The 14,518-nt window shown below is 40.0% G+C and overlaps 3 protein-coding genes across 3 annotated transcripts in view; 1 reads left to right on the top strand and 2 right to left on the bottom strand.

Annotated features, from left to right (window-relative positions):
* Positions 1-336: 336 nt before the first annotated feature.
* On the bottom strand, positions 337-4,028 carry cwc25 (CWC25 spliceosome associated protein homolog). The gene is made up of 9 exons (XM_079159884.1): positions 3,890-4,028; positions 3,043-3,215; positions 2,711-2,947; positions 2,551-2,620; positions 2,219-2,370; positions 2,044-2,116; positions 1,718-1,923; positions 1,063-1,230; positions 337-881 (listed from the first exon to the last, which is right to left on the bottom strand). The coding sequence occupies exons 1-9, from the start codon at positions 3,905-3,907 to the stop codon at positions 770-772; spliced, it is 1,209 nt and encodes a 402-aa protein (XP_079016010.1). The 5' UTR covers positions 3,908-4,028; the 3' UTR covers positions 337-769.
* scrn2 (secernin 2) overlaps positions 791-14,518 on the top strand; it is a 29,333-nt gene continuing 15,605 nt past the window's right edge. Inside the window, exon 1 of the mRNA XM_079159881.1 lies at positions 791-896. The gene's annotated coding sequence lies outside the window, so the exon portion shown is untranslated. The remainder of the gene's footprint in view (positions 897-14,518) is intronic.
* On the bottom strand, positions 5,278-12,818 carry sp6 (Sp6 transcription factor). The gene is made up of 2 exons (XM_079159645.1): positions 12,669-12,818; positions 5,278-8,475 (listed from the first exon to the last, which is right to left on the bottom strand). Exon 2 carries the CDS (start codon positions 8,354-8,356, stop codon positions 7,433-7,435), a length of 924 nt encoding a protein of 307 aa, XP_079015771.1. The 5' UTR covers positions 8,357-8,475; positions 12,669-12,818; the 3' UTR covers positions 5,278-7,432.

The following is a 14,518-nucleotide window of genomic DNA, read 5'->3' on the forward strand; positions in this document are numbered from 1 at the left end:
GCAATACGGAAACAAAACAAGACGGCTGAGCAGCAACTAAACCCATACATGTTCTAACTCTTGTAACAATGAAACATTGAGGAGTTCTTCATGCATTTGATTTAATTGACTACGTTTTATTTGCTTTCATGACAGCTGGTATTTGCCATGCGTCATGGTGTCCGGAGACCAAGACATAAAACAGATTATCCAGGAAGACAACTGCAGAAACAGCTGATCGGTCATGTGAGTTAACGTTAATTATGAAATTGTTCCATCGATAAAGAGCGTGTTGATGTGAATATTTGGCCATGTTTATGTTTGAAGGTGTGTTTCGATCAGTATCTTAACACCAGAGTTGAAACATGTTTTTATTTAATTTGCCACTCACAGGAGTAACACCACTAAGTAACAAACATATTACAAAAACCTTAAAAGCAGGTCCTATTATACTGTAAAAACTAAAACAATTTACTGTACAACATTCTGATTACATGAACATTAAAGGGGTATTAGCTTTTACGAAGGTAACTAGAACATATCAGCCATGATAGTCAGAAATATAAATTGTTACCATTGTGGAAAATACTTTTCAAAATAAAAGCAACTAGTTGGCATGGAGCCTGTAATTCCTTGTTTGAAGGCATGACAGACTCCCACCACACTATCCATCCTCACTGCATTAATAAATGCACATCTGCTTCAATACATTAATATGAAATGAAATGGGTGGCATACTCTAGCCAAGCCTTTTCATTTAGATCATCTGTAATATACATGTGTTGTGTCTTCATCTCTTCATGAAGTTGTCCAGCGAGGCTGCCGTCCTCTGAATGGAGTGGATGTTCCTCTTCACTCTGTCCTCTACAGTAGAGCTTGCAGCACTGTCCAGCTTCATGTTACTGCAAGAGGGAAAGGTGAGTGTTACTGGAGCTAAACATTTAATCATGCAAGAAAGGTGAAAACTAAAGAGACATCAGGAAGAATATATTTGTGGATTTAAGACATATTTATAATAATAATAGTGGTAATGTGTGTCACACCCTCAGATTATCTCTGTGTCAGAGTTGCTCAGAAACTTACTGAATGAAGCCAGCATAGCGGTCATGCTTGACATTTAGTTCTCGCTGCTTTTCCTGCTCATCTTGCTTCTTGTATCTCTTCACGTTATTCTCCCTGTCCTCATCCCTCTGCTTGGCCTCGTCCATCATCTCCCTCCTCTTGCGCTCCAGCTCATCTGAAGAGAGCTTCCTACAGCAGACAGGAAATAAACAGGAATCTATTCAGTGCGGGTGGAGATTAAGGCAATGCTCTGAAAAACTGATTTTTTTCATGCTTTCTCCAGCTAACCCATAGAGTAAGCATAATACAATTAAAAAGGGGAGTGATTTGAGACAGAAATGGTACAGCTACCCAACTGTTTTATGACAAGTTTACTTGCATTTCAAATATACCTGAGGAGAATAACTCAAAGCAGTTATTCTGCAAAATATGTATAAAGTTAGAGAGAGGGATATATACCGTGGCAGCACATGATAGTGGATTAAATACTCCAACATTGTATTTTACTCAGGAATGGGTGACTTATGTCATTATCAGCACATATTTTAACGATGGTTGACATACTTATAAGCAAGCCGGTAATGAATCTTAATCTGCGTAAATTAGAATAATGTTAGAATTTGGACTATAGCCATCTTTCACAAGTGCAACATCTATACTTTCTGGAGTCCCTTACTTGGACACGGGGTGTCTCGGTCTCTGGTAACGCTCTCCTTGTTGGCTGGAAACTCTGGGCTCAACCTTCTTGTCGCCTTTGTGTGAGGAAGAAGAGTTGACGTGACTTTCTCTGTTGTTTCTGTGGGGCGACTGGGAGCGGCTCCTCCCACGGCGCCCTGAGTGATTGGATGGAGCGGAGGACTGGTGATGTCTGCCAGCGGGGAGCTAAGAGGGAAGACATAAATTGTAAAGACTTAAGGGTTCTGGCCCAGAGCAAAATTAATAATTGAAATTGAAAAATAGATAATATTGGTGTAATGAAATACTGCCTTGCTGCTTACTGACCTGTAGGCCATAGCCTGAATGATGATGGGAACGCTTTTTGGTATCTGCTGGAGATTCATCTCGGGAATGTGACCTAAATATAGATAAAAGATAATAATGATCGGTGATATTTTTTGCCGGTTGAGCACATATCTATAGAAATTATAATTATTTCATTAACAATCTCCTTACATACCTGTATTTCTTCTCGTCTTCCTCAACTGAGCTTGAACTTGAACTCCTTCTCTTATGCTTCTTCTCCTTTCTTCTCTCTTTGTCTGCCTTCTTCTCTTTTTTTCCCTTCTTCCTCTTCTTTTTCTTGTCTTTCTTGTTGAGATTCTGGCGCAGCTGTGCGAGAAATAAAAAATACTTTACAATCTCCCCCACCTGACACTGTACCACTTTCAAACACGCATGCAGTTGTTTTTCATAATGAAGTTAGTGTAAACTTCGCTGAAAGATGCAAAGAAGGAAAATATATGTAAATAGAATCCGCTACAAACCAATACATAAAAATAGAAATTTTACCATTTCTTTGATTTTCTTCATCTTCACTGGATTACTCAAAACTTCTCTCTTCTTTTCTTCCTCACGTTTCCTTCAGAAAACCAACAAAACAGAAATTAAACAATTGCAACTTGTGTCGTATTTTTAGAACAAAATTACAAAAGATAAGGGACACACTGACCTGATTTCAAATAGGGGATCTTCCCTGATCTTGGCAGCCAGGTCGAGGTTTGAGGCAGGAGTGGCGGGGTTGAAAATGGACCCAGGCAGGAGGCCGGTCTCAGCTGATGGACCGCTCTCTGGCTCCTCGAATTGGTCGGTGATCTGCTTGTCAATGGCACGTCCCATGAGATACTCATCTCTGGAGACCTGACCAGCAGGGCCCTGGTACATCCAGTCCAGGCGGTCATCTTTCTTCCTGTCACCATAAAACAGGATATTTTGACTTAGACACTACTTTTTTGTGTGTCTTAAACCACAAAATAACTTTAATGATAATATCAGAGCACTAACTTGATGGAACCCGCTTGCTGTGCAAATCTTGTTATTTCTTCTCGAGCTCGTTCGTCTTTCAGCTCTTTCTGGAGCTCCTCGATCTTCTTGCATTCAGCCTCGTGTTTCTGTTCAGCTTTCCAAACGCGCTCAATATTTTTCATAGTCTGGGGATGCCAGCTCTTTTTCAAGTTCTGACAGAAGACAAGAGTGAAGACATTTAGTAGCTGTAACCGTGAAAACCATCAGGTACAGGCTTTAATGTACAAGTTGGACTTGAAAGGGTTTAACATGATCATTCATGTAGACTGACTATAACAGACAAATACATACAATTAATAATGATCTACCTGATCAAATATCATCTTCTGGTACATTAGGCGTGGAAATAATTTATTATGAAACAGAATATATACATATATATACATATATATGTGTCTGTATATGACGGGTGCTTCTGTTGCAACTACGGTTACTTGTTATTGGTAAGCAGACCCGTTCACTCGTCAAATACATGTCATTGTACCGTTAGCCTTGTGTTAACATACATACATACATACGACTCAAAGTAAACTGTTTTAGCTGCTCAGTCAGTTGACCTTAAGCTAACGCAAACTAGCCGTTATGCTACTTGCTATTAGCTATTGCAACAGCTATTCAAATAAAAAGAATAAGATAAGACCGAAGTTAAAGTGAGTATTGCTGAACTGTGGCTCGTAACTATTCCTAGTAAGTATCACTTCATGTTGTAACAGCTATGTAGAAAACAGTAAGCAAGCGAACATCTTTAAACACTCATATTCTGAACAGTTTGGTATCAACCATCTCTAAACAGAAAGCTGTTCTGGATAACTTAGCTCAAACTTACCAGATCGCCTCCCCCCATCTTGGAAAATTCGTTGTTTCAATCCAGCAATAAATGGAAAAAGACAAATCTGTCTATACTATAAAAGGTGGAACAACGAAAGATCGACGCTAGCAAGAAAATGGAGCCACCGAGACGTGTGTGTTATGTGTTTTGTATATTTCCTTTTTTGTACAATTCTATTTCCGGTTCCAGCTCGCAGTGCCTTCACGCGCCTATCGTCAGGTCCTGACATTACAGCGTCATCGTCGCGAGTAAACCGGAATAAACAGTCAGCGATATGTCTCGACGTGACTTTCTAGTTGTTATGGTTGCAGTTTGTAAAAATGAGCTTTATGTCAATGTACGTGCTTTGATGATTGTTAATTATTTCCGCATACTGTATGGATCATCCTTATAAGATAAGATAATCCTTTATTAGTGGGGGAAATGTACAGGTTTACAGCAGCATAGTGGATAGTGCAAACAAGATGCATAGTAAAAAACAATGTATCAAAACAAGTATTATAAATAAGTAAATAAATAGTAGGCGCCTCATCAACTATCAAGGTTTTATTTATATATATATAATTCAAACGAGGTTATATATGATTCCATTCAAACAGTAAAGAATATTATCTAAGTAAAAAAGTAAAAATCCAAAATAACTAAAATATTACTATAACTAAAAACTAAAAATATTATATACACAGACAGAATAATTGTTGTATTGCACGGTGTATTTATATTGCAAAGATGTTTAGTGTTGTGTGGTTTACTGGGAGCACAGCTGGTTGTGCAGCCTGACAGCAGCAGGAAGGAAGGACCTGCGGTACCTCTCCTTCACACACCGGGGGTGAATCAGCCGGTGGCTGAAGGAGCTGCCAGGTCGTCCCGCATGGGGTGGGAGGTGTTGTCCATCAGGGATGATATCTTAGCCATCATCCTCTTGTCTCCCACCACCTCCACCATATCCAGTGGACATCCCAGCACACTGCTGGCCTTCTTGATGAGTTTGTTCAGTCTCTTCCTGTCGGCTGTCGAGATGCTGCTGCCCCAGCAGACCACTCTTAGACCACACTTATGTTTTTAACTTGGGATTCTAACACCACATCTAATTGTGTAAAACATTTTATGTAATATCTGATATATGAAACAAACATTTACAGGGTCTAAAGAAATCCAACTTACTTGTTGTTATTCTGCTACTACTACTACTACTACTGGTAGTAATAATAATAATAATAATAATAATAATAATAATGATGCTGTTGTAAGTACAAATTATACTGGAAAGAATAATTGACAATTAGCACATCTTTGGTTAAAAAAAAGGTTCAACATGGGCACAGAATATAGTTTTTTTTATTTAAAGGACAATAATAGATTAAATACAAGTTATAACACCATGATACTTAACTTATTAAAAGTTTTAGAACATATTTTATAACAGTCAACTAAACATTCACTACATCAACAAATTAAAACAAAGTTGTCCATTTTGTTCTACCGACCAACATAAAAGAAGACTATTTCTATTATTAGAAATAATAGAAACAGTCAAACACAATAATTGACTAATGTTTAAGCAGTCTTCCATTTCTTATCTCCTATACATAAATACAGCAATTGTGAGCCTCCAATAATGCAAACTCCCTAAATATATAGAAATCTCAGCCTAGTGTCTGTGATGGGTTACATACATCCTAATAGTGTTTTAAACTGTAAAGCTGCCTACACTGCTTGCTACAGAACTATTGATCACATATTATTGATTATGAAAGTTGACTATTCCAAACAAGTAAGCTAAACAAATTCTGATGCGTGTGTTGTTAAACTGTATTTTCTTCCATTAACTACAATGCAAACACAGTCGTTCTCTGTTAATTCAGAGACATGTTTCAAAAAGTGTTTTGTTGAATGAGTTGAGTGTCAGTGAACATGGAAAAACTGCAGACACACCAGCATGAAATGTGTTGAGAGACAAGCCCTTCACACATTGTTTGTTGATGATTGGGACTACAGCTTGATCAGACATGCAAATAGTTATCTAGCTGATGGAATTTGGAAGAACTGTATAAACCCATTTAATGAGGTACACCTAGATAGTATTCATAGGACAAAGCTACTGCTTCAACCACCGCCTGAACCTTTTCAGGCATGAATTTAAGGATCGCTCTTTCAAGATTTTCTGTTGCACATTTGGGATATTAAAAGCAGATTTTCTTTTTGGCCACTTGATGGCAGCAGAACTAACTGTGTATAAAACTTTGACATTTCATCACCATGTAAAGATTTAGATGAGAACGGTGAGACTGAACTAAAACGGTAAATAGTGTACTCAGTAGAGCTGCGGAGTTTAGTGATAATGCTCTGAGAGTTCATCACTCAGGCAATTGTTTTCCTTTGTTAATATTAAAATTGTGATTAGCGCAGCTTTACATCTTGTGACTGCAGAGGCCACTGTAGTAAACAACCCAACTGCGTTTCATTCAGCTGCACCAGCAGCCTGCTGACGGACCTGTGGAGTCGTGTTTGTAGCAAAAAGATTAATTTGCCCATACAGCATTTTTTCTCCATGTCCAGCATTAATGATCATGCATCTCAGCTTTCTCTCTTGTTCTTACGTGCCAGAAGTGGAGGGCATCACATTATGTCCTCAGCGGCTCTGACCACTTTTCATTTTTAGGTTCAATTAGTTGTGATCTGTGAGTTTACTCTTTTCACATCATCATCACACTAAATTCCTGTTTCTTTGCATTGTTGTGGTCCGTCTGGTAACCTAAAACCAACGTTCACATTCTCCCACTGTGTGATTATTCTTATTAATAAGTGTTTTACCATCATAACTACGGTGGCAACAGAAACGCACAATTCTTTGGTAAATACGAGCGTTTTGTTATTATATTATCATATTATCATTGCATACCAACATACACACAGTTTTGTGGCATGAACCTTCAACCTTCCAAATAGCTACTGTCCTTTTTAAAATGACAAAATGCTGTATTATATTCCAGTGTCTTATCACAACTTGCACAGTAGGCTACACACACATATGGTGATAGTTTGAGACAAAAACTAAGTATCACTGTCTCTTTTCTCCGTTCAAAAGCATGCTGCCTTTGAAATTGTTATATTAAACTGTGTTGGAGTCAAACATTTCTCCAAAACTTCCAGTAACACATTTGATTAATTTCATTGGAAACGAGTTAACAAGCCACCTTCAGTTAATCTCATCCCAGTCTCTTGGTCTGCTTTCCTTTAGCAATCCTTTAGCCACCTTCCATTTTAAGTAAACAGAGTAAAGTTGTATCCACAAAATAGGTAAAATTCCTTTTTTTTCTGTGTACTATAACATTTAGATTATCACTGAGTTAGCCCAGTTGATAAATTCACAGGACGACAGATGAACACACTCTGTTCCATCCAACTTTCATCAGAGAAAGTTTGTCCAAACCTTTTTTCTATTCCCTATTCTATTGTAAAACTATTACGCCTCAATGACAGAGAGGGGAACAAATGTTCACCTTTAACTGCAATACAACTCTTCTAAAAGTGATGAAATTAGCCAGACTGCCCTGTCACGCTTGAGACTGAGGGGTCTGTCTCACATTTCAGCTTCAGCGGAGGCTCTGTGGTGTCAGACGCAGACACATTGGAGGAGGACTGAGGAGGTTTAGGCGTATCAAAGCCCTTATCCATCCTCCCGTCTCCATTTACCCTCTCCTCCCCATGTCCTGGCGGGGACTCATGTGTGCGCATGTGCTTGGCCAGGTGGTCATTACGCATAAACACTCTAGGACATAATGAGCAGCTGAACTTCTTAGCACCAGTGTGTGTCTGAAGGTGGCGCTGCAGTTCATCAGAGCGTGTGAATCTCTTGCCGCAGAAGAGCCAGTTGCAGACAAATGGCCGGTCCCCGCTGTGCCATCTTAGGTGAGCCTTCAGATGGGAGGTCTTGGCGTATGCTTTGCCGCAACCAGGGATGTGGCAGTTGTGCATGTGCTTCCTCCTGTCGTCAGCGCTCTGGCCCAGCTGTTCAGCATGGACGCAGTTAGGGCAGCGACACGCAGCCTGGCCGCCACCTCTGGAAGAGGCGCGGCGCTGGGGCTTGGGGCGGGCTGAGACGGCGTTCTCCTGTGGTTCCTCCAGGGAGAACGATTCTTGCTGCAGCATTTCAGGGGCCAGTGGCTCCATCTTGAAGCCATCCTGGGGGAAGAGGTGAGATGAGTGCGAGGCTTGAGCGAGTTGAGCTGGAGGCAGGTTGCACAGCTGCGGGTCAGATCCGTAGGGCCCTAAAGAGTGCTGCAAACCCATGGAGCTCCCTGGATTTACTGAAGGCAAGCTGACACCCTGCCCTGTCTGCAGGTCTATCCAGCTCCCTGACTGGATGTCCCTGTGGAGGTCCCACCAGGAGGGGATGTTCATGTCTTCTGGGCTGCCACTTGGTGGTGCTGTCCTTAACCAAGGCTCGTAAGGGTGGGCCATGATAGAAGCTGGTGCAGGTGCAAGACTGCTGATGAGGTCGGCCGCTCAAAGTGTTGACTATTTTCTGGGTAACGCTGAAAATATTAGCACATGGTAGGATGGTGATGCATCAAGAAAACCTGCAGAAAGAAAGAACAGACAAACTGTTATCTCTCCAAATCTGGTATCAACTTTCTCACTCTTTCTCTCTCAGTGACTTCACTGAACCACATGCAAGGACTTTGAAGCCTTGAGGTCATTTTTTTTTCCCCCAGTCTGAAAGGCTTTGAAATTACTCAGCTTCTGCTGATCTAACGTTTCTGAACTTCAGAAGTGAGCCATTCAGGCCTAAATCCTCCCGTCTACAACATTTAAACCCCGAGCACACCTCCTTCATCGCCATGGATACTGCAGTTCTCACGCTGCGTGGCCGAGGAGACAGAAGAGAGGGGGAGACAGACGTGTCCAGGCAGAAGCCTGCCACATGCATCCGCTGCCAGGTACTTCCCATGGAGGACAGTCAAAGTCAAGCGCAAAGAAAACAACATCATTGGCCCTGTGCAGAGGCAAAGGCAGCGGGGGGGGGGGGGGGGGGGGGGGGGGGGGTAAATGCTGGTGAGATGGGGGAGGGACGACGAGAGTGAAGAGGAGTGTTGACAGGAGAGCAGTTTGGTAAAAGAAGAAGTTCCAGGGAGGTATGGCTGCAGGCCAAAGTCTATTTGTACGTCTCTGAGGTTTGTGAAACCTGGCAGACAGCGGAACCTGTTTTTTATGAATCACACATGATTTACAACAACAGCCCTCCAGGCAAGTTACAAAAGGAGCCCCGTAAAACGGCCCGCCTCTTACACACTGGCGGCAGAAAGCATCAACAGTTGCAGACTGACGGCATTCAGGAGCCTGAGAATGGGAGACCAGCAATGACATGAGAACAATTACTTTATGTGTATAATTATGGGCACACGCTCCAAAACAGAATCCTGTCCCCAACACACTCCAGGTATGTACAGTACACTAGTGCACACCTCAACAACGTCAGTCAGCGAGAGGAGGGCCTCTGATTCTAAAGGTGACACGAAGCTTGTTAAAGTTGGACAAGTCTGTGGAAATATATGCCAAGAAGCTAGCAGCCTGCAAGACCTGTGCTCGGCTCCAAACATGTCCTAGCCCCAAACAATCTTGTTGACTTCCGCCACACCCCCATCCTCGAACATCTACAATTATCTTTACAGCAGGAAATAGGAAAGAAGGCTGAAGCTTCAGAGGTTGGTGTCTAACTCGTGAGATCACTTGCTGTGAAACATATCTGACATAGCAAAAGGTTGCACAAGGTTGCCAAGAAAGAGGTCAAGCTCCATTAGAAGACATCCTGTCTGTTGGGTAGATCCATTAGAGGCTGATGGAGCATGCATGTGCTTCAGCACACAGGTGGTGTCACTCTGACTGACATTGAAGGATCCCCTCAGTAGATCTCAATTTGTTGAGTCAATACGGCCAAACCAAGAGGATTACACATCATTCGCAAAGGTTCACTCAAACCAACTAGAAGATGCTTCTAGTTGCAATGAAATTGTAAAGCAATTAGTTTGGAATTCCCTAATGAAAGGCCTGGTGTTAAGGGTCAAGCTGATTTATTTTTATGTCGGCCTGGAGCCAGAGTTGCTGCTCTCTAATCTTTTGGGAATGCGACTCAGACGCACTACGGAATGGCCCACTCTGCTCTTCCTGACATAACCGTAAACAAGCGAAGACAGCAGCATCCTCCTCCGTTCGCCAAAGTGCTGGGAGCGCTACGGGCTCCTAAGGGAAACAGCTGGCATAGGGAGGCCCCCAGGGGGACGGCAGCTTGGGAGGAGGAGGATGGTACAGAGCAATGACAGAGCTCTGGTAATAAAACCTGCCCGACCAAGACCCAGCTCAGACCCCGGTTTACAAGCCTGCCATTTGGGAGAGGCACAGAGAGGGAGAAAACTTTACTCTTGATTTTTTAAATATAGACACTAACAATGAGTGCAGTTTTTGAGAAACCTTTTTACACTCTTTGTTCTCATATGAGAACCTAATGATTTGGGTTTTCCAACATAAGATGCTTATTTCAAACTGATAACCTGCTCGTTTAAACTTTTCCATTAATACATTTTGAGTTCCACTTTCAGAATTATTTACAGGCCCAATTTAATCCTCGTTCTACCCGCCACAAGTCCCCCATTCTATCTCATCCCAGACGTAGAATGGCCCAGTTAAAACAGTAACGCTCTAGTCTAGACAAACCAGTTTGGGTCAAATGGCTTTTACAAGAAGTTTGTTTTAACCTGCTTAGAGGACAAAATGGATGGAGTAGATGGAGCACACCAATTCGACAGGGGTCAGGTCAACTGTCAGTGTACCACGATGAACTTCAAACACTTTTCTGTTACAACCAAACCTTTCTGACCTTTTCTATGTGACCATGTGTGGGAAAATACTTGTGATCAACTCAAAAACATACTAAAACAAACGCAAAGATGCGGTGTATTGCCCAAAGTCCGACTCCACACCGGTAACAAATCTGGTGGGTGCAATAATGAGGAGGAACAAAATTGATTTATTTTAGATTTTAGAATTTATAAAATGCTTTGACTGGCTTATGAATTAAAATGTCAGTTGCACAGCTGAGTGAAGGGTTAAGTTTATTAAAGAAAACTGCATTGTTTCGATTAAACTACAGTATAAGTCGCTTCATCTTGAGCATTTACAGCATTAAAGTACCACTTACATCTTCAAACATTAACAATAATGATCCAATAATATGATAATATAACATTTACATGGGCCATTCTGCATATTGGTACTTTTATTTTTTAGAAAATGTTTTTGCTAATACTTGGTGATGATTTGAATGCATGACTTTACTGATTCATTGATTTTATGATTTTACTTTGTGGCATTGCTACTTTTACTGAAGTAAATTATTTGAATACTTCTTCCACAACTGTACATATATCGTACCTTATATATGTTTGTATAAGATATGTCTTATTTGATCTGCACCATATGTGTAAAAACCCTGAGCAGCAAGTCTGCGGGTTCGATTCCCAGCTGGCCGGATCATTTGCTGCATGTCAGTCCCCTCCTCTCTTTCCCCACATTTCATTTCTTTCTCCACTATCAAATAAGGGCATAAAATGCCCCAAAATATATTTTTTATTTATTAAAAAAGAAAGACTATCACTTCGTAAGTCAGCATGGAATAAGCCATGGCATTTTTGAATAACAAAGATAATGAATTAAAACTCCAATCAGACAGTCCAGATCGATGCACATGTAACACACTAATTTCATATCAAATCCCATCATGTACACTTTGTAAATTTCCTGTTTGTGCTAGATAATCTTAATTCAAAATCTTCTCCCTTTGTTGCATGTACTACATATTTGTCTTTTATTGTACATCCAGGAACTCTTTCTTTATTCTCCAGTTTTAATACGTTTCACAGGGTCCCTGCAGAATCGGTCCTATCGGAAACATGAAAACATTAAAGCAGTCTACTTCGCAGGGACAAAAGGATAATGACATTAGACCATCATTTAAAATAAATAGCAACAATGAGTATTGGCAAATCTTCTCAACTGCATTAATGTGCAGACAGAAAACAATATACAGGTCTGATTCTCCATCGTTTGTTGATAATTTTCCTGTGAAACATTATTCAAACTAACATTTTAAGACATCAAATCTGCATAATTATTTATTTGAGTGAACAATACATTAGGTTACATCCCATTGACACTGACCCTTCACACTTACAGGTCAGCTTGTTGACTTTATGGTGCAGAAAACTGTCAGTTAAATATAATCCACACGTATCCACTATTTATTATACCTGAAGACCTGGACTATATATCTTACACATATTTTTGTTTTATCTGATAACATTTAATTTTTCTGAAAATTGTCTGTTGTGTTTTGGAGAATGCTTTAACGACATTCTCCAAAATACAACAGACAAGGACAATAATTAAAACTTAAATTACAAAATGTTTAGGTTTAGTGGCAGCTCCTGTAGTCTCTTTGTGGGAAATGTGTGTATTTATCTACGTATGTATAATCTACTAAATGTTCTTAGACCATCTAAAAGTTTTATTCAAAACTTACAGTAACATTGTTTTTTTATTTATTTTGTCTGCGTTCAATATGAAATTACTGTGATTTTCTCATATATTGATCTATAGTTCCAGTCTAATAAATGAGTAGGCTAATATAACAATGTCTTAATGTTATTGAAGATCAATAATCAAGTCATGTTATCAGGCATAGTAGCAGTGATGGCAAAGAAAAAGAATCCCGATTTACCTGTTTGTCGTTGGAGCTACTGCTGTTATTTTCTTTTTGGAATAAATGCACTTTGGTTGGATACACTTTATCTCAGCTCAGCTCTGCTGCTTCCTCCTTTCGTCGAAAAACGTGCGCAGAAAAATATTATCCTCATCATCATATTTCATCTGATTTTCTTCATCGCAGACGGTCCAACTGAGGCAATATCGGCTTTTTGGCGCACAGGTAAGCAGCGCTCGCAGTAGTGACAAACTTTATGATAGGCTGTGCGTCTTGAGTCCCTCCAGGCTCCGCCCTCTGCCGCTGTGCCGTCTCCCCTTTGAAGATGCGCCCTCTGAAGCTGGAGGTGAGGAAACGGCTCGCTTCAACGTACACGAGGCTCAATGGGACAGTCTGTTAGAGTTGCCAAATATCCAATAGTTTTCTAAAGTTTGGCCCGGGTCCCTATCTGATGAAGTACCAATTTTAGGCTTCTTATTATACGTTTAAAAAAATAAGATAATTAATAAGTTTCATTCCGCTGCAGTTCAGGCAAATGTGTGATTCTGTATCATACAACAATCAGTGGTGGAGAGTAACTGCTACAGCTATACACAGTATAGTTTTCAACTCATTTTACTTTATACATCTACTCCAATTTTAGGACATATTCTACTTATTTCTTCACCACCACATGTATTTGACAGCTGTCGTTAATGTTACTTTTTAGATTAAGATTTTACAGAAAAAACATATGATCAACTCATTACGTAAAAATCAGAAGTCAGCCAAAAATATTTTGAAGTTAAAAAGTTGAAGTAATGAGAGGCGAATGCGAAATGCAAATTGGGGGGAGGGGGTTTGAAGAAGAGAAGAAAAAATACAGGTGGCACGTTTTTGTCCTCCCATGGTAGATTCAACAAACCAACAGCACATTAAGTCATTCAAATTAGTTCCACCATGACAATCTGCAACATTAGTCTACCACTTAAATGTTATTGCCTCCATAATTATGACAATATTATATTCATAACTGAATATCATTCAGTAATTCTGCATAACAAGTGCTTTTACTTTTACAACTTCAAGTGCATTTAGTTGCTATAACCTCTGCTGAAGTAAACATGTTCAATTCAAGACTTTAACTTGTGATGGAATATTTTTCTGTAGTTTGGTATACTTTTCGTCAAGTAAATGATCGATTCAACAACAAAAATATCCATAGAACAAAATCTTAAACAGTGGGCTCTTTAAACAGAAGCAGGGCTGAGATCATGACGTGAGAGTTGAAATACCCCTGCTCTGAATCATATATATATATTTTTTTATCATTATGTACATATCTATATAAAGATTTAGCAACTAGGTAAAACATAGTTACTGCAACTTTGCAACCAGTTTCATAAAGTTTACTTAAGCTTTTTCCATTTAAATAACATGTTTTGGGGGTTAAATTACAACTTCTGTTTTTACTGTTTCCAAGTCAACACGAGAGGTTGGTATCTGGTCTAAGAAATAAATGGTCCACTCAGAAGTATTCTACTTTATTTTTGCAGCACTTTTCTTTCAAAACAGTAAACCATTTAATACCAAACACAAACAAATACAAACTCAAGCGATTTGGAACCTCATAGTAATGTCTTACATGACACTGTCGCGGTTACGGTAGTGTACCAAATCTAGATGAACCTTTACAAACTGTGACGCATTGGTGCAGTAACCTGGTCAGTAAAGCGACTGCAGCCTGTGAATCAGATATAGTTGAGACCAGGAAATCCTTTGATTGCGGACACTCCTGAGAGGTGGTTTGGCTCGAGCCAAAACACAGGCGCAATACGCAAATCTTCAGATCTTACTTTGCAGAAAACAGTGCACTGGTTCTACTTATT

This window comes from Pholis gunnellus, assembly GCF_910591455.1.
Source record: "Pholis gunnellus genome assembly, chromosome: 5".
Taxonomy (NCBI): Eukaryota; Metazoa; Chordata; class Actinopteri; order Perciformes; family Pholidae; genus Pholis; species Pholis gunnellus.

Coding starts and splice junctions, on each gene's coding strand:
- cwc25 (XM_079159884.1), bottom strand. Junction 1,231..1,717: donor CCGAGACACCCCGTGTCCAA/GTAAGGGACTCC, acceptor TGTCTGCTGTAG/GAAGCTCTCTTCAGATGAGC. Junction 882..1,062: donor CGCTATGCTGGCTTCATTCA/GTAAGTTTCTGA, acceptor TCCCTCTTGCAG/TAACATGAAGCTGGACAGTG.
- sp6 (XM_079159645.1), bottom strand. CDS start 8,356: ATGGCCCACCCTTACGAGCCTTGGTTAAGGACAGCACCACCAAGTGGC.